General features: G+C 30.9%; 3 protein-coding genes and 1 pseudogene across 3 annotated transcripts; all 4 read left to right on the top strand.

Moving 5' to 3' along the window:
• The first annotated feature begins 3441 nt into the window (after window positions 1-3441).
• LOC100786534 (nuclear pore complex protein NUP98A) lies at window positions 3442-11094 on the top strand. The gene is made up of 12 exons (XM_003543131.5): window positions 3442-3817; window positions 4065-4349; window positions 4613-5275; window positions 5389-5613; window positions 5722-6320; window positions 7323-7410; window positions 7516-7576; window positions 8788-8929; window positions 9102-9218; window positions 9321-9495; window positions 9893-9958; window positions 10174-11094. The coding sequence occupies exons 1-12, from the start codon at window positions 3802-3804 to the stop codon at window positions 10851-10853; spliced, it is 3117 nt and encodes a 1038-aa protein (XP_003543179.1). The 5' UTR covers window positions 3442-3801; the 3' UTR covers window positions 10854-11094.
• Window positions 11095-13218: 2124 nt separating this feature from the next.
• LOC100789025 (protein SRG1) lies at window positions 13219-15420 on the top strand. The gene is made up of 3 exons (XM_014765871.3): window positions 13219-13784; window positions 14179-14268; window positions 15050-15420. The coding sequence occupies exons 1-3, from the start codon at window positions 13647-13649 to the stop codon at window positions 15089-15091; spliced, it is 270 nt and encodes an 89-aa protein (XP_014621357.1). The 5' UTR covers window positions 13219-13646; the 3' UTR covers window positions 15092-15420.
• Window positions 15421-16185: 765 nt separating this feature from the next.
• LOC121173283 (protein SRG1-like) lies at window positions 16186-17859 on the top strand (annotated as a pseudogene).
• Window positions 17860-22244: 4385 nt separating this feature from the next.
• On the top strand, window positions 22245-24775 carry LOC100786017 (protein SRG1). The gene is made up of 4 exons (XM_003543130.5): window positions 22245-22585; window positions 22778-23025; window positions 23251-23575; window positions 24273-24775. Exons 1-4 carry the CDS (start codon window positions 22328-22330, stop codon window positions 24513-24515), a joined length of 1074 nt encoding a protein of 357 aa, XP_003543178.1. The 5' UTR covers window positions 22245-22327; the 3' UTR covers window positions 24516-24775.
• Window positions 24776-25926: the final 1151 nt, after the last annotated feature.

Genomic DNA, 25926 nt, shown 5'->3' with positions numbered 1-25926 from the left:
TAATGCTTTAGGTATTAGTTGAATGAACATTGATTAAAGACTTGTAGAATTAATGATTAATCAAGAAGAAATTTATTAATTTTAGGTAATGAATTTGAACTTTAGTAAGACCTTGGTCAAGACAATTAAATGAAAGAACCATGTAGCCGGCCATGTTTGGATCCATAAGCCTCAAGTAGAGCTTAAGCTATTAACCACGATGGTATGATGATGTCTTACCCTACCCAGGCGTAGATGAAGGCATTCGTGGATGCGTCAGGCCTTAAGGGCCTTTGTAAGGCGCGGTATAAGTCTGCGAATAAAGGCATAGTAAATGCCTTCTTGAGAGATGATATGAGGAGACATTCTTCTTCCACCTGTCAGTTAGAGAGATGACTATCATCCTTGATGATGTGTCTTCTCTATTACATTTTCCTATCACATGCACGCTCCCCACTCATTCCACAACAACCTTCAACAATGAGCATATTAAAGCATTGTGGAGGTCTAAGCTTCACATTATGACGAACCAGGAAGTAGATGTTGCGATTTCAACAAGACCCGAAGTAGCTCTGGCTTGGTTAGAGGAGTTGTATGACAACTATGTTGATTTTGGGTCCTATGTATGGGTTGCCAAGGCATATATATTACACTTGCTTGACAATATAATATTTGTTGACAAGAGCTTGATGCATGTACACATATACATGTTGGTAGTAATGAATGTCAAGTAATATTTTGTTATCTTAGATAGAATATGTAATTGTTTTTTCTTAAAGCAACAAGTGATATGTCCTTACCTATTATAATGAATTTAGGATCATTAGAACATTCAAACAATACCCATCAGAAGTTGATTTCATGTTACCATTGTAATACACAAAAACAAGGATTGTCTCCATCTTTCAAGCAATATGGTGAATATGAACCCAATGGATAAAGTTGTCTTAAACCACCATTGATGTTTTATATTGAATGATGTATTTTTCACTTGTGAGTCAATTATCACATTGTTGATAAATCATAATTTGAGTGATATTTTATGTGAGTTTTCATACTATTTCATGTATTTTCTTGACATAACTCATGTTTGGACATTAGTTTTTACCTTGCAGAAGTATAATCACTTAATCAAGTAAAAAAGTTAAAAAATGCATAATTTCATGAAGATCTGATATTATTTTCACTTGATAATGGTCATGATCAACTAGGAAGGTCATGTCAGTCATGAGGATCCTCATCATTTCATAACATCTTAAGCTTCAGTTTCAAGATTTCGATAACGACCGTGATGAATATCATAATGACCATAGTGAGCTTAATTAAGGATAACTATCTTTAGGCATCTAATTAAAGTAATTATCTTTAGATATCATATTAGAATATATATATATATATATATATATATATATATACACACACACACACACATATATAGTGTACCTAATTGAAGTAATTATTTTTAGAGATCATATTAAAATATCTATTTATATTTGTATTATGTTTAACAAAAAACAACAATTACGATTGCATTGATTAAATATACAACTTAGATTGCATTGAGCTTTACAAAGGTACTATTCTTGTTAGATCATCATCAATATGATTGTTCTCTAAAGCAAAAAAGTAACAATCTAGATTTTCCCTAACTTATCAATGATCCACATTGCATGGATCTATACACATTAGATATTTATTTTTTCATCAAATAGATTTAAAAAAAAGAATAAACATAATAGAATCATAATTTTATTGTATTATGCATAAAAGAATCATATTTCCATCGCAACAAAATCAAGCAACAATCAAGTATTAAATTTTAAAATAGGGGCACTTCGAGATAACCAATTATACTGTTAGATAATTGATTAATTTGTTCATTCATTTAGAACTTTTGAATTTTAAAAACTTGTTTCAATCCAACATTTATCCTAATTATATGTAAGTTCATTTTATCAAGATGGTTCTAGGGTTAGCCTAAATGTTTCACCTAGAAGGCTTTAAACAAGAAATAAAATAAAAACTTGCAATAGATGCAAGTGTTTCCAAAAAAACCAATAATATGTTACAATTGTAGAAAGTCAAGTCATATAGCAGGATTTTGTAGGCTAAATAAAAAAAATCAATCTTTAAACCTTGTTCAATTGAAGAATATATTAATAATTTATATTGGTATAAACATTCAAAGAGAAATATGACAAAGAATCTTCCTCCCAGTACTCTAACCAAATCGAACATGAAGATATTTGTTTCTAATTAGAAAAAGAATATCATGAAATCAATGTACTAACAAATAAATAAAAATAAAAATAGGATCATTTGTTTGAGACAATCAACTCAATTTTTCATCCTCAAGAAAAGAAAACATATTTAGAAAAACTAAATTATTAGAGGAAAAACTCCCAAAACAAAAGATTACAAATATACTTTCACTCATTTAAAAAATATATTAGAAAATTTTACTAAATGATGTTTTAAAAATTTAAAAAATATTAAATAATGATAAAATTATATATTTTGAGGATAAAAGAAAATAGGATAAACAATTATCCAGTTCTAAAAAAGAAGTGCTTTAGTTTATGAGAAAAAAATCATGCATAAAAAGTTTTTATGAGAAAAATAGGAAAAATAATTATTCATTTTTTAAAAAGTTCTATACAATCATTTAATCATAATCCATTATATATGATAAATTTGTTGATTTTTAAAATAATTATCTTAAATTAATTAAAAGATGATTTGTGATTGAATAATAGTTAAAATTATTTTACACTGCATAGATATTAAACTCTTATTTTATTATATTAAAATGAATAAATTATATCATATTAAGTTATTTTAATGTGATCCAAAAAAGAATTTATAATAAATACTTTGTCACTTTTTAAAAAAATAAATGAAAAACCAAACAATTTATATTTTTCAACGTGAACATCAATTAATTAAATGTATCAAAAGCTGACTTGACAAGAAAACAAATAAAAAAAGAAAATATCCATCCAATAACCTTCGTTATATTATATAAAATAAAACCTTGTTTGTGTATCTGCTTAATTTTTAAGCTACGCGTCGTTTATATTTATATAAAAATAGTGTGTCACCTTAAAAAAAAACAAATCGAAAACCGAGCAACTTCTAGTTTTTAAAAATGAACATTAATTATTAATTAATATATCAAAAAGTGTAAAATAGAAAAAGAAAATATCCCTCCAATAACCTTAATAAAACCAATCAACTTCTATTTTTTCAAACATTAATTATCAATTAATATATCAAAATTAAAGCTGACTCAACTGGTAAATAAAGAAAGAAAACATCCCTCCAATAATCTTTGCTTTTGCTATATAAATATAAAAATAAAACCTAGTTTATTTATCAGCTGAATTTTTAAGCTACGCGTGGTTTCTATTTATATAAAATTGTTATCGTTTACACTATATAAGACTGGGCCCATTTAGGTGTAGGCCCAAACCGTTCTCATCCAAAAACACTCACGTTTCGACACACAAAAAAAAGGAAAACCCTTCTTAGCTTAGCTTCTTCTTCTCCGATCAACAGTCGCCTCCTCTCCTCCTTATTTTGCGTCGCCTCGCCGGAAAGACACAAAACAGAGAGAGAGAGAGAGAGAGAGAAGGGTCCGTATAAATTAGGGTTTCTTTCACCTAACAGAGCCATCGAACCTAGCCTCTTTTTTCTTCCTCTTTCGCAGAGCGAGCGACTCGCGAAAATAAGATCCTGCTCCTGATCTAGGTCGCAAAATCGCAGAATCATTCGATTTTGCGATTCAGATCCTGATTTTTACTACCTTGCCTGTGAGGAACGATGTTTGGTTCGAACCGTAAGTTTTTGCCTCCTCTTCTGTTCTATTATGCTGTTCGAGCGTTAATTTGCTTTCTTATTAGGCTAATTGCATATTTATTCAAGTATCGTGGTCCCTTTGTTGAAGTTGGAGAATGATTGTTTAGTATTGCTATTATTCTTTGCTGCTTTTGTTGTTATTAAGTGTGTGAGGGTGAGGGCGATGTTTATTTGATTATTGGATGCTTCCACAAAGCATTAATAAATGAAAATTACTCTCTCAACAGCTTTTGGGCAGTCGTCGTCGAGCCCTTTCGGCTCTCAATCGGTTTTCGGACAGACCAATTCGAGTAGCAATAATCCTTTTGCCCCTAAGCCATTTGGTAGTACAGCTCCATTTGGTTCGCAAACCGGCGGTTCCATATTTGGAGGTACTTCCACGGGGGTGTTTGGAACAGCTCAACCGTCTTCTCCATTCGGTGCTTCGTCATCACCGGCTTTCGGTAGTTCACAACCCGCTTTTGTGTCATCTTCAACTCCTGCTTTTGGTAGTTCCTCGTCGTCGTTTGGTGGTATGTATGCATGGAATTGAAGGAATCCATATTTCATTTCATTTACTGCTAGTTGTTTTTCTAGTTTATTCATTAGATTGTCATTGTTTTTCTCTTTGAATGCCGAAAATCACACAGCTTAACAACGGATTTATTGAATTCCTGAGTTTTATACATCTATAGTGATTATTAGTAGTATCATTTGACTCGCTGTCTTCCTTTTTTCATTATGTTATCTGACAGTTTTGTAATTAAATCTGAGAATTGATTCTCTTGCTTTCTAGGATCTTCAGTTTTTGGTCAGAAGCCTGCTTTTGGAGGCTTTGGATCTACTCCTACTCAAACAACTCCATTTGGTGCTGCTCAGCCATCACAACCAGCTTTTGGAAGCAGCATATTTGGTTCCTCAACACCTTTTGGTGCATCGTCTCAGCCTGCATTTGGTGCGACAAGCAACCCAGCATTTGGTGCTACAAGCACTCCTGCATTTGGTGCAACGAGCACCCCTGCGTTTGGTGCAACGAGCACTCCTGCATTTGGTGCTACAAGCACCCCCTCATTTGGTGCAACTAGCACCCCTGCTTTTGGTGCTACAAGCAGTCCTGCATTCGGTGCAACCAGTGCCCCTGCATTTGGTTCAACCTCAACTCCAGCTTTTGGTAGCACAGGGAGTGCATTTGGGGTGTCAAGTACTCCTGTATTTGGTAGTGGGGGAGCATTTGGGGCTTCGAGTAACCCTATGTTTGGTTCATCAAGTACATCTGCTTTTGGCACTTCAAGCAGTCCATTTGGGGCTACTAGTACTCCTGCTTTTGGGGCCTCTAGTACCCCAGCATTCAGTTTTGGATCCACTCCTCAAGCTTTTGGTCAATCATCTTCTGCATTTGGTAACAGCAGCCCATTTGGGAGTACAGCCTCACCCTTTGGAGGTCAGAGTTCAGCGTTTGGTGAGTTCAAGAATCATTAGAATTTTGACTGTGATATTCTATTTTCAGGATACAAGGAACTGCAGTATCTTGTGCAAATGTAGTTGAAAGTCATTGCATATTTTTTCTTGCAGGATCCCAAACTCCGACATCAACTTTTGGAAATACTGGTGGGCAGTCAGGTTTTGGAGGTCAACAACGGGGTGGAAGTAGAGTAGCTAGTTACACAGCAACAACTGAAGCAGATAGTGGTACCTCTGGACAGACTGCAAAATTGGAGTCCATATCTGCCATGCCTATTTACAAAGACAAAAGTCATGAGGAACTAAGATGGGAGGACTATCAATTGGGAGATAAAGGTTTTTTGTTTTTATTTTTTTTATAAATTATAAATAATTTGATAATTCTTCTGGCTTTCATTGTGGTATGATGATCTTAACCTAATCTATTATATAATTCAAATTTAGGTGGATCACTTCCCTCTACGCAATCAACTGGTTTGACAGGCTTTGGTTCGTCTACAACACAGACAAATGCCTTTTCTCCTTCACCAGTGTTTGGTCAATCATCAGCCAATCCTTTCTCTAGCACAGCACCTAATTCTAACCCTTTTGCGCAAAAGAGTTCACCTTTTTCTTCTGGATTTGGAACTTCGGCTGCTCCTGCCTTCAGTTCATCAGCTTTTGGTTCTTCAACGTCAGCAGCAGCACCTTCTCTTTTTGGCTCATCGCCATCTCCATTTGGAGCTAACTCTTCTTCAACACCCGGCTTTGGGCAATCTCCATCCCTGTTTAATACTGCTCCTGCTCAGGCTACATCTTCACCATTTGGCAATAGCATTTTTGGCAACACACAGTCATCTCCATTATTTAGTTCTGCAGCCCCTACAGGTGGACAGACAGGTTCAGCTTTTGGGCAGAATACCTCCCCCTTTGGACAGACTACTACACCTTCTTTTAGTCAATCAAGCCTGTTCAGTTCACCTTCTTCTGGGCTTGTTGGAAGTATTTTCTCATCAAGTGCACCTCTCACTTCTAATAATCTGACAGGTTTTGGTCAAACAGCGGTACGTAGTTTCATTTGAATTTGATGTTTTTCACATACAATCTATTTTTCTTTTAAATCACTATTTGTTTGAGCCAAGATAAATTGGAGTCATATTTGAGCTTTATACTTTACAAACTTATTAAACATTATGCAAGTATTCTATAAATATTGCATATAAATGATGAGTAGTACAGCAACTAAAATAAAGCCTTATCTCATTAGGAAGGTTGGCTATATAGATCTGTCAACTCGATTGTGCTCCATTAAAAAATAAAATTGCAGTAAAAGGGTAAAACCATCTCTCAACTAGTGGCTGTACGAAATATGACTATACTATTTAAACATCAAACAAGTTATTTGAACCCTAAGCAAATCAAATATTGTTGGTGTTAGATATAAAACCATACTGGTGTCACTACCCAACAGCTTGTGCTTTTGTGAGAATTAAAACTTAATAAGGTATTGAAGTCTCTATGATCAAGATTTTAGGAACTCAATCTCTAGTTACTCCATTCTTCTGATAAAAATTAAGTTTCAGCACAATTCGGCATGTGTGGTTCAAACTTTCTTTCTGTAGGGTATGTGTTAGATATAAAACCATTCCAAGGTCTCTCTACCTTGCAGCCAAAGCATTTGGGAGAGTTGGTTGTTGGAATTTTTCATATACTGCAATTCTCAAACAAACTTCAGTTGTGAGGATATTTCAACTTGATTGATTTACTTACACCTGTAGATCTGGCATAGAGCATTGTTTATTTCAGTACGAGGAGCATATTGCACCATCTTTGAATTTATTTGTGCTATTGATATGTGAATTTACAGAGCAAAAATGAAGATCCTTTAAAATAACTAATTTACCTTGGGATATTTGTGCTTAAGCTTAGCATATTTTTGTCCATTTTCAAGTTTCCTTTGTATTATGTATGCATGTATAGTGGATTTCCACTGTGAGATAATAAAAGCTCAAGTTTGAACTGCATTTTGACTTTCTGATACTTTTGTTTGACTTTTATACCTGCAGCCATCCATTTCAACACCTTTTCAACCTGCACAACCTGCTCAGTCGAGTGGTGCTTTTGGCTTTAGCAACTTTGGTCAGACACAACCTGGTCAGTTCAATATATTATATAATGCTTGTACTATTTGTTTTGTTTCATGCAATGGTTGAAGGATTAATGTTTTGAATGACTGTTTTATTATACGGTCTTAAATAGTTGGTGCAAGCAGCTTCGGTGGCACTCCAGGCATATTTGGTCAGAATAATTTTGGACTCGTGTAAGTTACAATTATTTTTAAGTCTTGCATTTAGTTCAAATTGTTTTACAATTTACCTTTTGGGGGTGACCAAGGGACTGTGACTTTTGATACATGAAGCCCCCATATAATTAATACGACACAGGTATTAATGTGGCATGGATACAGGAAATTCTTAAATATTCAAGATATGATATATGACCTAAATACGAAGACATGAGTTTAAGAAAAAATACTTAACATAAATCATAGTGGTCAATCATGAGAAGTAACAAGTACTCCTTGTATAGACGTCTTGGCTCTATATAAATGTCTACTATTTACTATAGCTTTAAGGATACAATCTAAAAGATAGAGTTGTATGTAATTTTAATCCCTATTGAAATTATGGGAGCTGTATCCCAAACATCAGTCAATAAAAGAAAAAAATTGGAGGATACTCCTTGGATATGCATCTAGGAGTATCATATGTGTATTGTTATTTGAGCCGATTTGTGTATTTGTTTTAATATTTTTTGTTTTTAAACGCTAAATAACCATTTTAGTCTTTTATCTTATTTATTTTGTCCACTTTAGTCCTTTATCTTATTTAAAAGCCTCAAAATGGTCCTTTATCTTTTAAAAAGTTTACTTTGGTACCTTATTAAAAGTTTCAAAATTGTCCTTCAACTATTTTGTCCTTCAAAAAAATACTCAGATAAAGGACCATTTTGAATATATTTAAATAGTAGAAGGACCATTTTGAACCATTTGAATAAGATGAGACACCAAAGTGAAACCTTTTAAAGGATAAAGGATCGTTTTAACCTTTTAAATGAGATAGAGGACCAAATTGAACTTTTTAAAAGATAAATAATCATTTTGATCAAAATAAATAAGATAAAGGACTAAAATGGTCATTTTAGCCTTTTTTTAAATGAGTTTGCATATTATTTGAGAGAAGTCTTGGCTCTATAATAAATGTCTACTATTCACTATAGCTTTAAGGATACAAAGGAAAGGATAGAGTTGTATGTAATTTTAATCCTATTGAAAGTTTGGAAGCTGTACCCCAAACATCAGTCAATAAGAAAAAATTGGAGGATACTCCTTGGATATGTTTCTAGGAGTATCATACGTGAATTGTTATTTGGGCCGAGTTGTGTATTTGTTTTAATATGTATTTTTTTTAATGAGATTGGAGATTGCATTGTTTTTTTTATAATTATTTTGGATTTCTTTTTGTTTGACAGGTCTTCTACCCCCCAGAGTTCAGTGGCTGTACAAGCAGTTCCGAATACAAATCCATTTGGAACACTTCCTGCGTTGCCTCAGATGTCAATTGGTCGAGTTGGAACCACTCCTTCAATTCAATATGGAATCTCTAGCATGCCTGTAAATGCTCTCTCTCTTGGTTTTAACTTTTGATTTTGTTGATTTTTATCCTGGTTTTGTTTAAACTCAAGACAGAAATTATTTAATATTTTGTCCATCCAAACTATCAGCAACGTTTGAGTAGTTTGAGTTTCAATAAAGCTAATGGCTTCAATATGACACCTCATTTCAGGCTCTAGACAAACCTGCTCCTGTTAGAATATCCTCTTTATTGACATCTCGGCATCTCTCTCAAAGACGAATAAGGCTTCCTGTCAGGAAATATCATTCTAAGAATGATGGTCCAAAGGTGAGTATTTGTAGCTCTATATATGATCAATCTAGGTTTCTAGTGACATGATCTTTCATGGAGCTAAATATGGTATGCCTTAACTACCTTGTTCTCTTGCAGGTTGCATTCTTCAGTGATGATGAGGATACTCCAACGACACCCAAGGCTGATGCTCTGTTCATTCCTAGGGAAAATCCAAGGGCATTGATAATTTGTCCCATGGAGCAATGGCCAGGAAAGGTTTCCGAGAAGCCATCAACATTTAAGGATAGATCCATCCCAGTGAATGAGAATGGTAATATCTTTTATATTGATTGTATTTTGTGTTCTATCCTACTCCCACTCGAGTGTTAGGAATAGAGTATTCATTCAGTACATTGGTTAATGTGTGCCATCCAAAGATTCGTGTTCCAGTGTTTGCTATGATGGAATAGAGTATTCAATTTGTTTTTGAAAACCTGGATGAATAGTGTCTAAATCCTACAACTGTAGTTAGAAGTACTTCCATAAATTACTTTATGCGCATGCACATGTGTATGTATATTCAAAAGCTACTCTTAACCTTTGTTTTTCTTAATGAAGTTATCTAACTATCTTCATTTTTTTTAATATATTTTTTAATTAAAAAAACCTTTTACCATAAAATGTGCTGACAAACATGCCCTTTTTTTCCTTTCAAATGCCATGTTCAGGAAATATCTCGAAAGATGCATCTGTAACACCTGATAGAACCACTTCACAGGATAAAGATAAAGAGAGTATGTGTTCCTTATGAATTTCAAGTATTTAGTTTATTGATCTTCTTCAATAGTGTTTTTTTGAATTTATTGAACTTTGGTTGTTGTGATGTTAATGGTAATGCAATTATTATCCAATCATTGTGATTAAACTAATTTATAAATGATGGGTCATTAAAATGCCCCCTCACTACTCCCACAAATTCCTGTGCCATAATTTCTGCAAATGATTCCAGAGAGTGCTGTAGAAAATGGTGTTGTCAAGGAGCAAGCTCAGCCTATAACGACAAAGCCAACATCCAATGGGAGCAATGAAGATCATTCTCTACAAAAGGCGGACGTGTACAAGACACTCAGTGGTCACAGAGCTGGTGAGGCTGCCATTGTCTATGAACATGGAGCTGATGTTGAGGCACTAATGCCAAAACTACGGCGATCTGATTACTACACACTGCCTCGTATACATGAACTGGCGGCCAAGGAAAGAGCTGAACCAGGATTCTGCAGTCATGTTAAGGACTTCGTGGTTGGAAGGCAAGGTTATGGCAGCATCAGATTCTTGGGTGAGACGGACGTGCGACGGCTCGATCTTGAGTCCCTCATTCAGTTTAACAACCGGGAGGTGATTGTATACATGGATGATTTAAAGAAACCTCCTGTTGGACAAGGGCTGAATAAGCCTGCTGAGGTGACACTACTCAACATAAAATGTTTCGACAAAAAAACTGGCCATCAGTATACAGAAGGACCGAAGATTGAGAAATACAAGGAGATGCTCAAGAGAAAGGCTGAGGACCAAGGTGCTGAATTTTTATCATATGATCCCACTAAAGGAGAGTGGAAGATCAGGGTCAGCCATTTCAGCATCTACAAGCTAGTAGAAGATGAAAACAGTTGGATAAATGATGACAACTAAGGTTGGTCCGTCTGGTTTTGATACAGTGGAAGACCACAGTAAATTTGATAGTTTCAGAACCAATGTTCTGCTTTAAAATGTATTTGTTTTTTTCCTGTAAATTGTCACTGTATTGTGTGGATATAGCTTGGGCCAATGTTGTTGATGTGGTTCTTATCTTGCTTTGGGGATATTTGATAGATCTTACGGTTGGGGATGTTCAAATATGGGTTTCCTAGTATCATTTTTTTACGTACTTAAATTTTGATTCGCATAGCTGTTATGGTTATTTCAACTTTTATTTTTTTGAATTATGATGTTTGATATGATTTTTTTTATTTCAATAAGTTGATTAAGAGTTCAGTCAAAATGTGTTTGGTTTGCTTAAGTATTTAGAATTTCTTTTGCAGAATGTAATATCAGAATTCAGAATTGAATTTAACCTTTCGAATAAATTTTAAATAAAATAACATGTTTTGTGTATTTAAAAACAGGAATAATATCTTGTAAACTATTTCCCAACATAGGCTATTCCGCTATTGAATTTAACATAAAGGCTTTTTACGATTAATTTACCTCTTCATGATTACTAATAACTGATTTTGAGCGGTTTTATCTTATCGGACTTGAAATGTTAAAATGTAAAATAAAGATTATAAATGAAGTTCAAAAGCCATTGTACTAAGAGTGTTGCAGTAATTTGTTTTATTTTTATTTTTATTTTTTATCTATAGGATATCGAAGATAGAAAAAGGAAGTTTATATCATCAGGTATTCTATTCAATCAATTGGGCAATAAATATTTAACTCGAGCAAAATTGTTTTGCATAAAGGATACCTTTAGTCTATAAAAGTGAACTTTTAAATAAGGTATCATTTTGGAGATATATTTAAATAGAAATAAGATAAGATATCAAAATAAATTTTTAAAAAATGATTTTAAACATATAAATGACAAAATTGATTTTTTTAAATAAAGGATCATTTTGAACGAAAATAAATACGATAGTTTAACCTAAAAAAATACATAATTATGAAAAAGCATTCTAAAAATGCTTTTCTCTTTTCTACAACCAGCAAGATTACCAATAATTAATTTTGAATGTCATATTATCAATTTTAAAATTTAATGGATAAAACAATATTTTTTCAGAAGATAAAACAATATCTTAAATATTCATATTTGTTCAAGTTGAGAGTTAGATTAGGAAAGTAAAGTTGTCTCTTTAAATATTTTATATAACTACATATTTATGACTCAAATTAAGATATCTTATTAAATTTGAAGAAAGTCTTACTGATAACTGATCCACATTTTTGACCATTATTCTAGTATATCTTCACTGATAATACATATTAATCTCTAATAGAGAGAAGTATAATTAAAAAAAAATAGAAAATGGATAATTATTTTTGTAAAGGAAGAGAATATAATTTAATCTCTCTCTTTTTTAAAAATACTAATAGAAACTTTTATATCTGTAAGATTCTCGAGTGAGAGATCGAATAATATCTTAATTTTTGTGGTAAATCTTTTAAAATAATCCGTCTTAAATTTTATTAAGAAAATTGTAAGAAAAAAATTAAAGTTTATGGCACTATTTAGTACTTAAGAAAAAGGAGGTATGGAGTATCGGAAAAAAGAAGTATATACAATCTCCATCTATTTTCTTTTTATATACTATGGATTTACTTTTCTTTCTTTATTTTGTTTTTTTCATTTGATAACAGGAAGATATATTACATTAGTCTCTTTGGTCTAAGAAAATATATTGCATTAGCTTCGACGACAGGAGCAGAGAATCCAGCGACGCTCGTGCTGCTGCTTCGCACCCTTTCTGTCTCATTTTGTCAATTTTATGGCTCACTGGCGTGTACGCCATACGGAAAGTATGATGGCAAATTCATAAATATAATAAAGAATATATAAAAGTGATGGCACCATGGACAACCTAAACCTTCAATACATCCAAAATACTTCATGAATTTCACCCTGATGGTACTCTCAGCCAAAAAATAAATAAAAATACAAGGAAACTAAGTTAGTTTTTTTTTTTTTTAGGTCAGATGTATTTTTATTGGAGATAATCTTGTTGGAACAGAATAAATTTGTGATGAACAACAGTAAAAAAATTTCTTCATGTAATTGCATATCCAAGATTAAATCGAGATATCTGATTAAGTTCGACCCCTCGGGATAGAAAATTAAGTTGTTACAATAAAAAAAGGAAGTCATTGATGAAGAAATACAAACCACTAATAACTTACTTTTACAGGCATGTTGTGGCATATGCTGCTCAAATACGCAAGCCATACACTTGATGTTTAACAATTTACATAACAATCACGCGAGTGGAAAAAATTACATATTGACGAAAAATAAATCTACAAAGTGATCGTGGATATCCGGTCTAACAAATTTTACTTTTCTCTATCGAGTCGACAATTTGGTGTCGTTTTTTAATCACAGCAAACAAGTGTCAAATTTAAGACCCATTCCTTAACATATTGTGCTAAAAAATATTCCAACTTTCCAAGTCAGTGCCCAAAAGTCCTCACAGACCAATGCCATTTTACATAATGTATCAATCCTGCTAAATTGAGATAACTTTGGGTCTGTATTTAATCATTTTGGGATTGGTGTGGGGAGAACAAGAGCAAGACTCGAATTGTTGTTTTGAGAAAAAAACATAGGACAGAGAGATCACTAAGAACCTATCAGGGACTTCACTTTTTGTATCATCAGTGCAAGAGTTGGCTAAAGAGAATTTGTCTAATGTTCCACAAAGATACATTCAGCCTCAACATCAAGACATGGTTCTCATCTCTGAAGAAGCTAATAGTAGCCTTGAGATTCCAGTTATTGACATGCAGAGGTTATTATCTGTGGAATCTGGGAGTTCAGAATTGGATAAGCTTCACCCTGCTTGCAGAGAATGGGGATTCTTCCAGGTCTCTTTTCTCTCTTTATCCTTCAATTTCTTTGTAACTCTAACACAACTGTCTGTTTGATTCTGGACTCTTGAAATTGTAGATACATGATAAAAATCAGTCGAATCATTTAAAAGCTAAAATTATATATGTATTAGAGAAAATTTAGATATAGTTTCTCAAGTATTTTTCGTATTGTTCTCTAATCAGAATTGGAATTTAATATAAAAGTAGTTTTCATAGTAAAAGTTTGAATTAAATAGTAACATGAGTTATCAAAATAAAATTCTAATTCTCACAAGAGAACAATACCAAAAATACTTAAAAGAAACTGCATTTAAGTTCTGTCCATATGTATATGTTAAATTTGAAATTTTGAATTTTGATTTGATTTAGTTGTTAATATCCATTGTAGCTGATAAACCCTGGTGTTAGCTCTTCCTTGGTGGAGAAAGTAAAGTTGGAGATTCAGGATTTCTTCAACCTTCCAATGTCAGAGACATATGTAATTAGTATTTTTAAATTTTCGTTTCATTGAAATTTGATATCAAATATAAAAAAATCTTGGGCCTTATGAAATTAAGAATATTTTAGATATAATCTGATTAAATAAGACATATGTAATTAGTATTTGTTTATATTTACAAAAAATAAAAGCCTTTTTGTTATTTATATTTGAGACTAAAAGGAGTATGACTTAAAAAAATTTCTAAAATTTCAATAATACTACATAATTGAGTATGTTGAGTACGTATGGCTTTAATTTAGTTAAAAGGACACACATAACATAACTCTAGGTCAGAAGCAATCAGACGTTTGAATTGTGGTTGCTCAATCGACATAGTAATTGGATGTCACCAATTAGATGAAAATTCAGTTTTCGCTTCCAAATTCAAGCTTACCTAAGGCAATCTAATTCTTTATTATTTTAAAATTGTAATCTTGTTTAAAATTAAATATAAATAAGAAGACTTTGTTAGCTTGAATCAACAAGTCATTCATATAATTTATTTGAAAACTATATTAACAAATTTAAACTTGAATTATCTTAAAATATATTTAAATTAAGTGTAACTTGATAACATACCTTAAGATAAGGGTATACGTTAACCAATCTCACTGTATATAATTTAGATTGATTCTGACTGCTGGTGTCACATGAATTAAACTATGGTCATACTACAAAGTACAAAATCAGTAGATAAAATTAATTAAACTTGATCCAAGTTAATTAACTCGGGACCCCTGGTTGATTTTGGTTTTGATTGCATTGTTTTACATGGCAGATTATAAGTAATGGAATATACCGAAGTGTTGACCATCAATAGTGAACTCTGCAAAAGAAAGGATTTCAATTGCAACATTCCACACGTCAAAACATGATGGGGTGATAGGTCCGGCAAGGTTCAAAAGAATCGAATTTGGACTAGCTCAACATACATGATCAACGCATTTTGTTACCTTTATCAATACTCATTAAAATTTGCAGTCAAGTTCCAAACCCATCCTCATAGATGAGTATTTACCCTACCTATTGCAGATATTTTTTTAGACACTTACAAGGTTGAGTAGAATTGTCATTCTTATCTCCGAATCTTTTGATGTAATTATGAGCTCATGGTGGCATAATTCTTTTGAAATATTATGCATTAGTTAATTTGTGTTTTTTTTGCAAGAGAAAATTTATGATTTTTGAGCAATCACAACCCATACATAATAAAATAGAATTAATAAATGTGTAAAAAAATTCGTTGAAGTAATTATTTTCTTTAAATATTTGTCTCAAAAAAGTGTTCTAAGATATGGGATTCATATTGTTTCCTGTCACTAAATTTTTTCAGTAAGAAAAAAAATAAAATAATGGGTGTGTGTTTTCTCGTAAGGGAAAAAAATAATAACTGAGTGTCAGACATTTATTGTATTTTTCTCTTTCCTATGGATAAGATCCATTACTAAAAAGGAGTTTAATTCCTAAGATATTATTAAGTTGTCACAATCTCTATTCTAAAACTTTAAGATCAGTAACATGTCACATCTGATTAATCCTTTCACTACAGAAAATCTCATCATTATTATTAATTTATTTTTAATCAAATTATAAAAACACAATTTTAATAGTTGATTATTTATTTTATTTTAAGAGTCTTAAGATATCAACCTTTCACAACTTGCGTTTCAAAAGGTTTAGTCAATAATAAAAAATGTATTCATAACTCACAAAAATGTTATAGAGAATGAAATACTAACATTTATCTTACAAAAAATGAAATGTCTAAAATCAATACCCATAGATGCATGATGTGCTTATGTATGATTGCTGTTATAAAACACTTCCCATCTTTCATGTGAGAGGAAAGGTTAGGGTGAGGGAAAGCAGAGGAGAGTAGTCAGTTGTTAACATTGAGAACAACATAGGACGAAAATGAAGACTTTAGCCATGGAAGAGACCATCAAGAACCTATCAGGAACTTCACTTTTGGTATCATCAGTTCAAGAGTTGGCTAAACAGAATTTGTCTAGTGTTCCTCAAAGATACATTCAGCCTCAAAATGAAGACATTGTGGTCTTATCTGAATAATATAATAGTATCCTTGTGATTCCAATTATTGACATGCAGAGCCTGCTCTCTGTGGAATCTTGTAGTTCTAAATTGGCCAAGCTTCACCTTGCATGCAAACAATGGGGATTCTTCCAGGTCTCTTTTCTCTCTTTATCCCCCAATTTATTTATAGAAGTAACACATCTTTTTGTTTGATTCTGGAATTAGAAATTGTAGATATATAAAAGAAATCACTTAAGAGTTGAAACTATATTTGTACATGCTAAATTTGTAAATTTTGAATTGTGAATTGATCTAGCTGTTAAATGTTGATATCCATTTCTAGCTGATAAACCATGGGGTTAGCTCTTCCTTGGTGGAGAAAGTGAAGTAGGAGATTCAAGATTTCTTCAACCTTCCGATGTCAGAGAAGAAAAAAAGTTTTGGCAGAGTCCACAACATATGGAGGGTTTTGGACAAGCATTTGTTGTTAGTGAAGAGCATCAACTTGATTGGGCTGACCTTTTTTTTATGACCACTCTTCCAAAACATTTGAGAATGCCCCACTTATTTCCAAAGCTCACTCTTTTATTCAGGTTATCTTCCCTTTTTTTTTTTTTTTTCTCTTCTCTCTCTCTCTCTTTCTTAAGTAAGTGTAATCACTGATCAGACCTCATATGTAGATACTCTCTGAATAAACTTCTAAGTAAGCATTTATAATATAAAATAATAAAAAATGAAATTCTAAAAACAAGTTTTTTTGCATTAGTTAAAATTAATATAAGCATAACTAATTGTTAGAAACTCTCTTATATTTACTAATCCAAAATCTAAAACTAATTTCAACTTATGAAAAGTTTATTTTATTTTATTTTTTCATTTCAAAGAGCTTGCATGCCATGCTAGAGTCACTTCTCTTTGTAACTCAGGAACACCTTAGAACTCTACTCACAGGAACTTAAAAATCTAGCCATGGTTGTTGTTGAAAAAATGGGAAAAGCTCTAAAGATGGAAGAAACAGAAATGATAGAGTTTTTAAAGATCGTATGCAGACTATGAGGATGAACTATTACCCACCATGTCCTCAACCAGAGAAGGTTTTTGGCCTCACTTCCCATTCAGATGCAGCTAGTGAAGTAGAAGGGCTTCAGATAAGGAAAGATGGCATGCCCTCCGAATCTATATCCACCACTTGTCCCGCCACAACCCCTTCCGTACTGATCGATTTCACTAACTCCCCAGTCACGCCAACCACGCCTATTTGCTTGTAAACTTGATGGAAAGTCTTACCTAGACATCATGAGAATTCAAAAAGTAGCCAACATCCTGCATGTATTCGTCCTAGTAATACTGTCACTAATTTATTGAAAATCCCAAATAGGCATGATAATGGAGTCCGAACCGGAATGTATTTCGGACTCATCCTGATTTTGATGAAGAAAATCTGAATTGATGAGAGCCGAGGTCGGGTTCAAATTTGTCTCGATAGCCAAAATTAGGTTTGGAATCTAGGACGTGATTATTAATATCTGAGCCAAACCCCGCTAATAATTAATTTAAAAAAATATCATTACATATATCTAACACATTAAAATATAAAACTATTGTATTGAATTTTTTACTAGTGTTGGATTGAATTTTATGTTATCATATATAATCTAAAAATATGTTATGGTTGTTATTTAAAATTATATTTTTCATTCTATGAAAATTTAAATTTTTTTTTATAGAATTTTATAAGTAGGACGGGACGAGAAAAATCCGACCCCATCAGGAACGGGGATGGAAAGTAAATTTACATCTCCATTGGCAGTGGCGGAGCCAGAAAAATTATAAAGCCTGGGCAAAAATTTAAAGATAGCAAATTCATAAAATATGGATAAGTGGTGAAGGCACGCAATTTCTGTTAACATGTCAAAAGTGCCAAGGAAATTAGGAATCATTTCCAGTCAAAAGAACATAAGGCGTGCGTGACCTAAGTCCGCGATATCCCTGTTTGAAACAGAGAGACAGACAAGCCAGAAAGTAACCAGAGCAGAGACCCAATTGGCAGAGTATATTTCTACATTTTACTAAATCCATGTGAGGATAATGTCATATTGAACATATATATATATATATATATATATATATATATATATATATATATATATATATATATATATATATATATATATATATATTTGTAAAATTAATTTTGAATCAACGTGAATTTACGGAAACGGGAGTTTTGTAGTAACATAACTTTTGTTTGGATAACAAATAATATTATCACACAATACTGTTTGAAGTTTGAACCAAGAGTTGCCATTTATCTGTACACTGTAATGCCATAATTTGATGACTGAGGCCACATTAGGATATCCAGTGACCTGCCAAATAGAATGTCATGCAATAGATAAAATTATAATTATTATTAGAATATTCTTTGATAAAAGTGGAGAAAAATTTTAAGTTTTTATTCCATTATTTGAGAAAATAAAATAGGAAGCAAATTACTAAACAATTAGTCAGGTTATTTCATTTCACAAAATTTTAAACAATTTCAAGAAAATATAATAACTAATAAGTGAGATGATGAGGAAAAAAGAAAAAAAAATAGAAAGGAAACAAGATGGAATCGATTTTTTTGATATAAAAAGTAAGTAAATCTTTACAATTATCCTTTCATGAATACAACTATAAAAAACAATGCATAATAGCAATGAAGAACAAACTTAAATTCCTATGCATCTATTTCAACCCTTCACTACTAGACTTATCTTAGTGGATTAAAAAAAAATGATTTGAGACAACATTTCCATGAGCAAGGAAAATAAAAAAAAGAATAAGAAATAAAATAAGAAGGCATTGGAACTATTTGAGCTTATCTTTTTGAGCATCTTAGCTCTGAAAAACGTGAAGAACGACTTGTATGTGCTAGTATTGCAGTTACGTTAATACAGCCCATTAAGAGCCCGTATACCACAAGTTCAATCCTCGGTCTTTAGAATAATAGCCCAAAATATGTTGTTACAACTTACAACTCAAATAATTTTTCACTTTTACAATTCACTTCTCAACTTACTAAGTATGCCCCCCTTTTTTATATTTTTTATTGTAAAAAATATCATTTTGTATAAAAATAATAAAATTCCTGTCTATGTCTTTGGGCCAGAGCCTGGGCAATTGCCCAGGGTAGCCGGGCCTTGAAACCGTCCATGTCCATTGGATTTCGAGGATGAAGGAAGAGAGAAATAGAGAGTCAGGGACGAGAATGGGATAAGCAAAACCCGATCCCGACAGTTATCATGTCTAACCCCAAAGTGTTACACAAATAATTAATTTGACACCCATGTATAGAATTAAGACCCAACATTGTACTATTGTAGACCCAAGAAATCAATTTAACATATTCCATTAGAGTAGTGATATTATTACCACTGTGTTTGTCCACCCAGCATCCACCCCAACATGTGGTTGATTGTGCTTAATTTTATTTTTAATAATTATTATAACAATCAATAAAATGTCAGTTTACAAAATATTTACATTATCATTATATTCTAATTCAATTTTTAATAGTTTGACTTTCATTTATATCATCATAAACTACTATTCATGATTTAACTGGAGGGATTAATTTTTTTATGATAATGCAAGATTTAAAATGTTGTATGTTTCAACCATCCTTAAAAAAAATGTTGTAAGTTTCAACTACAATTCATTAAATATTTTCAATATTTAAAAAAATGTTTTTTTTTGTCTTTTATATATTACAGAAATTTCTATAATTTTATTTTAAATTTGAATATATATATATATATATATATAGAGAGAGAGAGAGAGAGAGATTGTCTCTTATCAAATTTTGCTTTTAGTTTCTGTAATTTTTTTATTTTTGTTTTATGATTTGTATAATGTCTAAATATTTCATTTTTTTTATCTTTCAGTTATAAAAACTCTTATGTGACTTTATTAAATACATGCCCATGTGCCACGTTATAAAATTACGTACTTATGTGACAATATCAAAAGAAGTCACGTAAGTAATTTTTTGTAATGAAGATTGATGAAAAAAAAAAGGTTTGAAAAATATAGAGATGATAAACCAAAAGAAGCCAAGAACTAAACGAAATTTGATATTTTGCAAAATCATTTTTTTTTCAAAGACGTGAATCGTATTATCACAACATATATGAACGGGAACCAGGACATGTAATCTGACTTTTGTTAATTAGATGGAAACCATCACCGTCCCTTAATTCCCACTGAATGGTCAAATTAAAGCATCAAAACAAAATTAGAACCAAACATTTTGAAATATCAATCAAAATATATATACGATATACCACTGTGTTAAAGTAGAATCAAGAATAACACATGTGAATGAATGAAATCTAATTCAATTGGTTGAAAATAATACATGAATTATTATAAATTATCTTACATTATTTTAAATTCCTAAAAAAAAAACATGTGAGTACAAAAAAGAGAAAAAAAAAATAGAATAACCCAAGACGACAAGTGCGATTATTTGACTTGTAGCCTAAGTACAAAGGCAAATTGATGCAGTTAAGTTTCAACTTTCAATATGGCAATTAATTCCTGCACAAAATTATGCTAGCATCACTCGCTCAAAAGTCATAATGCAGAATTCCTCAAGATTATCTATAAATTATTGAAACTGGCCGGTGGGTCTGCTAACCAAGACTTTCTAGCATAATTGCTCTGCCAAAATTATTTTATAAACTAAGTGGAATCATGTACAGTGTCTTTCAATTTATTAGACATTAAGCATCAAATTTTCAATTAACTAGCTAGCAAAAAATGACTAGAAGAATCCAAAAGAATGCAAAAAAAAAAATTCAACATCGTGCCATGGCTTTGGGATAGTCATCGCCTACAAATTAATCTATTATTGGTTGATATATAGAATATAGTCATAATCTATACACGTCTTAATTTTATAATATTAAAATTTTAAAATTAAATACACATGCATGTAAGTCATGATTAAATAGTGTGCATGATTTTAATAAACAAATATTTTATTTTTATTTTTTTTGATTAAATATTTTTACAATTTGACATATGAGCTCTTTTCTTTCTGGGAGATTTCATCATTATTATATTATTAGTTCTTTTTTTTCTTTTCAAAATGAAACTTAATTTTAATAGTTAAAATATTTTTATTTTGAGAATAATAGGACTTCAAGTTGTCCCAGTTTATCTCCTAAGAATTTTAAAGGTTAAGATATCAATTTAATTAATCCTTTTACTTAAAATATTTTTCAATAATGACTATTATAACAAATTGATATGTTAAAGCAATGATGTAATTAGATATAGTCACAAACAATGAAATAATAACAATAATAATAATAATAATAATAATAATAATAATAATCTTTATGAGGTAAATAGACATTTTTATTTTATTTTAAAAATTAGACACTTAAGTTGTATCCCAAATTCACGAAGAATTAGTATAAGGTGTCACAAGTAAATTAATATTTTTTAGTTTTTTTTTGGAAAGTTTAAAAATAACAACAACAACAATTATTCAAATTATTTGTTTCTTTTAGTTATCTTTTTAGCTATATAAATAATTAAAAGTATTTTTTTATTTTTCATTTCTTATTTATACTTTTTCCAATATATATATATATTTATTTTATTTTTATCTCTTATATTTCATTTCTTCTTGCTTTTTTGGTTACGCTTTATCTAAACAAAGTTTTAAATCCTTTTATTCCTTTTCAACCCACTTTTTCCACTACGGACAAAAAAAAGAAGAATAAAAAACTTTTACAACCTAACTGCTGACAGTATCATATTTTTCTCTCGTTAACTCAAGATGTCTAGTCTATATTTATTTAAACATTACAAAACTATACTATGTACAGTTATTTTATTTATATTTATAGTATAATATAATTCAGAATTAAAAGAAACTATATTTTGTAATGTTTATAAATCAGTTCCCCTCTTTCATGTGGCACAAGCAAGTTAGGACTTCGGAGGGGAAGAAAGAAGAGTTGCTATGGAAGAGATCAACAAGAACCCATCAGGGACTTCTCTTTTGGTACCATCAGTGCTAGAGTTGGCTAAAGAGAATTTGACTACTGTTCCACAAAGATACATTCAGCCTCAACATCAAGACATGGTGCTCATCTCTGAAGAAGATCATAGTACCCTTGAGATTCCAGTTATTGACATGCACAGATTGCTTTCTGTAGAATCTGGGAGTTCAGAATTGGATAAGCTTCACCTGGCGTGCAAAGAATGGGGATTCTTCCAGGTCTATTTTATTTCTTTATCATTCAAATTAATTCTTAAATGTATAATACTCGTCTTAATTTCTGTTGGTTTCTGGATTCTAGACTTTAGAGGTATATAAAAAATAATAATTATAACTCATTGTCTCACATAAATAATAATGTGATCTTGAACCAATAGTTATCAATTAATTTAATTTTTAATCTTGTTATAGCTGGTTAACCATGGAGTTAACTCTTCCTTGGTGGAGAAAGTAAGGTTGGAGACTCAGGATTTCTTCAACCTTCCAATGTCAGAGAAGAAAAAGTTTTGGCAAACTCCACAGCATATGGAGGGATTTGGACAAGCATTTGTTGTGAGTGAAGACCAAAAACTTGATTGGGCAGACCTTTACTATATGACCACCCTTCCAAAACACTCTAGAATGCCCCACTTATTTCCACAACTCCCTCTTCCTTTCAGGTTCTCTCTCTCTACCTTATTTGTTTGTATGTTATGTTTAATTGTACGTTTATGTTTGCATAGACTATATACTCATATCTTATGGAGTTTATCAAGAGGTCGGTCTAATTCATTTGATTGAATAAAATACATATTTTTTTTTTAAATTTTTTTATATTTATTTTTTATTCCTACAAATAAAAAAATATATATATATTTCATATATTGAGTTTGTTTGTCAAGCAGAGACACTCTAGAGGCTTACTCACAGGAAATAAAAGATCTAGCCATAGTTATTATAGGCCTTATGGGAAAAGCTTTGAAGATTCAAGAAAGGGAAATAAGAGAATTATTTGAAGATGGAATACAACTAATGAGGATGAACTATTACCCTCCATGCCCTGAACCAGAGAAGGTTATTGGCCTCACTCCTCATTCAGACGGAATTGGACTCGCTATTCTTCTACAACTCAATGAAGTTGAAGGTCTTCAGATAAGGAAAGATGGCTTGTGGGTTCCGGTTAAACCCTTGATTAATGCTTTCATTGTCAATGTTGGTGACATATTAGAGGTAATATCAATTCATATCTTGCATTTAATATTTTCAACTGCTTTATGAAGACTTGTCTCTTATTAAATATATTTGCACGAGTCAACTTTCTGTTTCCTTTTATTTATTGTTTAAGAACACAGTAGACAGATAAGAAACTTATTAATATTTTATTTATATTAAAAATATTTTCTTGTCTTTATTTTTTAAATCTTTTTTTCATTAATTATTTATACATTTATACATTATTATTATTATTATTATTATTATTATTATTATTATTATTATTATTATTATTTATTACGTCTCTCTCTCTTTATTTAACATTTTAATAATATTATCTTAAAATTAAAATGAGAGATAAATAAAAACGAAAATCTTCTTCAAAAGTGAGAAATAGAAAGAAATGGAGATAAGATAATGAATATCTTTGTCACAAGCACTTAATTAGGCGTTTTTTGGTTGCTCACTTAATTATTGGGCGTTCTGTACAACAAAAACAATTATGTACACCAAGAAGAAGAAATTTTTACTTAATTAATATTTCAAAATTTAGATGTATATATTATTCATATTTATGTAGAATATTGTCAAACTATATTCATGATTGTACTAAGGGAATTCAACAAAATATAATTTGAGATAAACTTGACCAAATTTCAATTCATCATATGTAACTCACTTGAATGTTTACTATTTTGCACGTTTTGCATGATAGATTATAACTAATGGTATATACCGAAGCATTGAGCATCGGGCAACAGTAAATGGCGAAAAAGAAAGACTTTCATTTGCAACATTCTATAGTCCAAGTTCAGATGGTGTGGTAGGTCCTGCACCAAGCTTGATCACTGAACAAACACCACCACGATTCAAAAGCATAGGAGTAAAGGACTACTTCAAGGGCTTATTTTCTCGCAAACTCGATGGAAAGGCCTACATAGAAGTCATGAGAATATAGCATCACTGTTCAAGATCACTTCAATCCATGCATTAAAATTAGTGTCATTATACTTTGTTAATTGTATCCTCGTGTGCCATTGCTTGGTTGTTATTTCCATATGTTAGGGCATTGGTAGAGTGTGTAGAAGAGTTTAGAGAGTCTGTTTGAACCTATATATGTAAAAATAAATTGGGGATCACCTAAACTCTTTTTAAACTTTTTTCTAATAAGTTTGTATAACTTGTTGAAAATTTATTTTTAATAAATTCATGATTAAATGTATAGTATAATTTTTCTTATAAAGCATGTTGAATGAGTATTCAATATATTAAATTATTTATTTAAATGCACTATTATAAAGTAAAAAAAAATTAAATTTTTGTAAATAACAATCATCGGATCAAGGTATATATATCACAATTCATGTTAAAATATTTTTTCGTGTAAGAATAATTAATAACAACCATCAGATCAAAATTCAAAATAATAAACGATTTAAGTTAAAATATTTAAAATTTTAAATTAAAATTTAATATATCACATCAAATCTTTAAAAGATTAATCAAATAACAAAGAAATTAAAAAAGATTACAGTGAGGGTATTGGACTCCATGATTTAAGGGTTATTTGGATGGCCGACGGCTCCAACAAAATAACTTTAATGTGAGGAAAAAAGAGTTTTTAATTTTTTTGGCATTGACTTAATTTTGTTAGCTTTTTCAAAAGTGTTTCAATTCTTAATTTCAACTTATCAAAACATTAAAAGTAAACTAAATTGTTCGTTTGCATGTAATATTTTATGTGCAATAAAATATATTTATATTCATTCCTAAAGATAAGATTTTTTAAATTAATTTTTACTTTTTAAGAAAATAGGTTAATTTAATTAATAATATTAAAAAATTTAGAAATTTATACTATTTTTTTTCAAAATTACTCTTAAAATTATTGGGATTCATCATCTTACTCTTTCACTTGATTAATTATTTGTTATATAATTAATTAATGTATGTTAATATTCTTCTCTAAAATACTTATAGGAGAGAGAATGAATTTATCTTATTTGTTATAACATTTATAGTAAATTAATTAAGAATATTGTAAAGTAATTAAGAGTAAAAATATAACTAATGTAAAAGTCAAGTTAAAAGAGTCTTAAAGCATTTAAAATCCATGATTATTTAAATAATTTGTAAGTTCCATAATGTTATATAAATTTAAGAATTTTACATAAAATATACTTTAATGTTAAAGTTATTAAAATATAACTACATTAAATTTTGGATTAAATTTTTTTTTTTATAATAATTAACTAAGCAAATGTTACTTATCCGAGTAAGATGTGGATAGAATTGAATCAATTGGCCCAGGTCCTGTCCCGGTCGCACTCACCGTCATCATGTGCACAAATTTGCTATTTATGATAATA

This window comes from Glycine max, chromosome 13 (assembly GCF_000004515.6).
Source record: "Glycine max cultivar Williams 82 chromosome 13, Glycine_max_v4.0, whole genome shotgun sequence".
Classification (NCBI taxonomy): Eukaryota; Viridiplantae; Streptophyta; class Magnoliopsida; order Fabales; family Fabaceae; genus Glycine; species Glycine max.
This window is presented reverse-complemented; position numbering and strand designations above follow the sequence as displayed.

What these genes read in the sequence shown, in the direction of transcription:
- LOC100786534 (XM_003543131.5), top strand. An exon ending in AGGTCAGAGTTCAGCGTTTG is followed by an intron (nt 5,276 to 5,388) that starts GTGAGTTCAAGA and finishes TTTTTCTTGCAG; the next exon opens with GATCCCAAACTCCGACATCA. An exon ending in ATGGAATCTCTAGCATGCCT is followed by an intron (nt 8,930 to 9,101) that starts GTAAATGCTCTC and finishes ACCTCATTTCAG; the next exon opens with GCTCTAGACAAACCTGCTCC.
- LOC100789025 (XM_014765871.3), top strand. Translation starts at nt 13,647, where the DNA reads ATGGTTCTCATCTCTGAAGAAGCTAATAGTAGCCTTGAGATTCCAGTT. An exon ending in GAGAATGGGGATTCTTCCAG is followed by an intron (nt 13,785 to 14,178) that starts GTCTCTTTTCTC and finishes TATCCATTGTAG; the next exon opens with CTGATAAACCCTGGTGTTAG. An exon ending in TTCCAATGTCAGAGACATAT is followed by an intron (nt 14,269 to 15,049) that starts GTAATTAGTATT and finishes TTTACATGGCAG; the next exon opens with ATTATAAGTAATGGAATATA.
- LOC100786017 (XM_003543130.5), top strand. Translation starts at nt 22,328, where the DNA reads ATGGAAGAGATCAACAAGAACCCATCAGGGACTTCTCTTTTGGTACCA. An exon ending in AAGAATGGGGATTCTTCCAG is followed by an intron (nt 22,586 to 22,777) that starts GTCTATTTTATT and finishes ATCTTGTTATAG; the next exon opens with CTGGTTAACCATGGAGTTAA. An exon ending in ATGTTGGTGACATATTAGAG is followed by an intron (nt 23,576 to 24,272) that starts GTAATATCAATT and finishes TTTGCATGATAG; the next exon opens with ATTATAACTAATGGTATATA.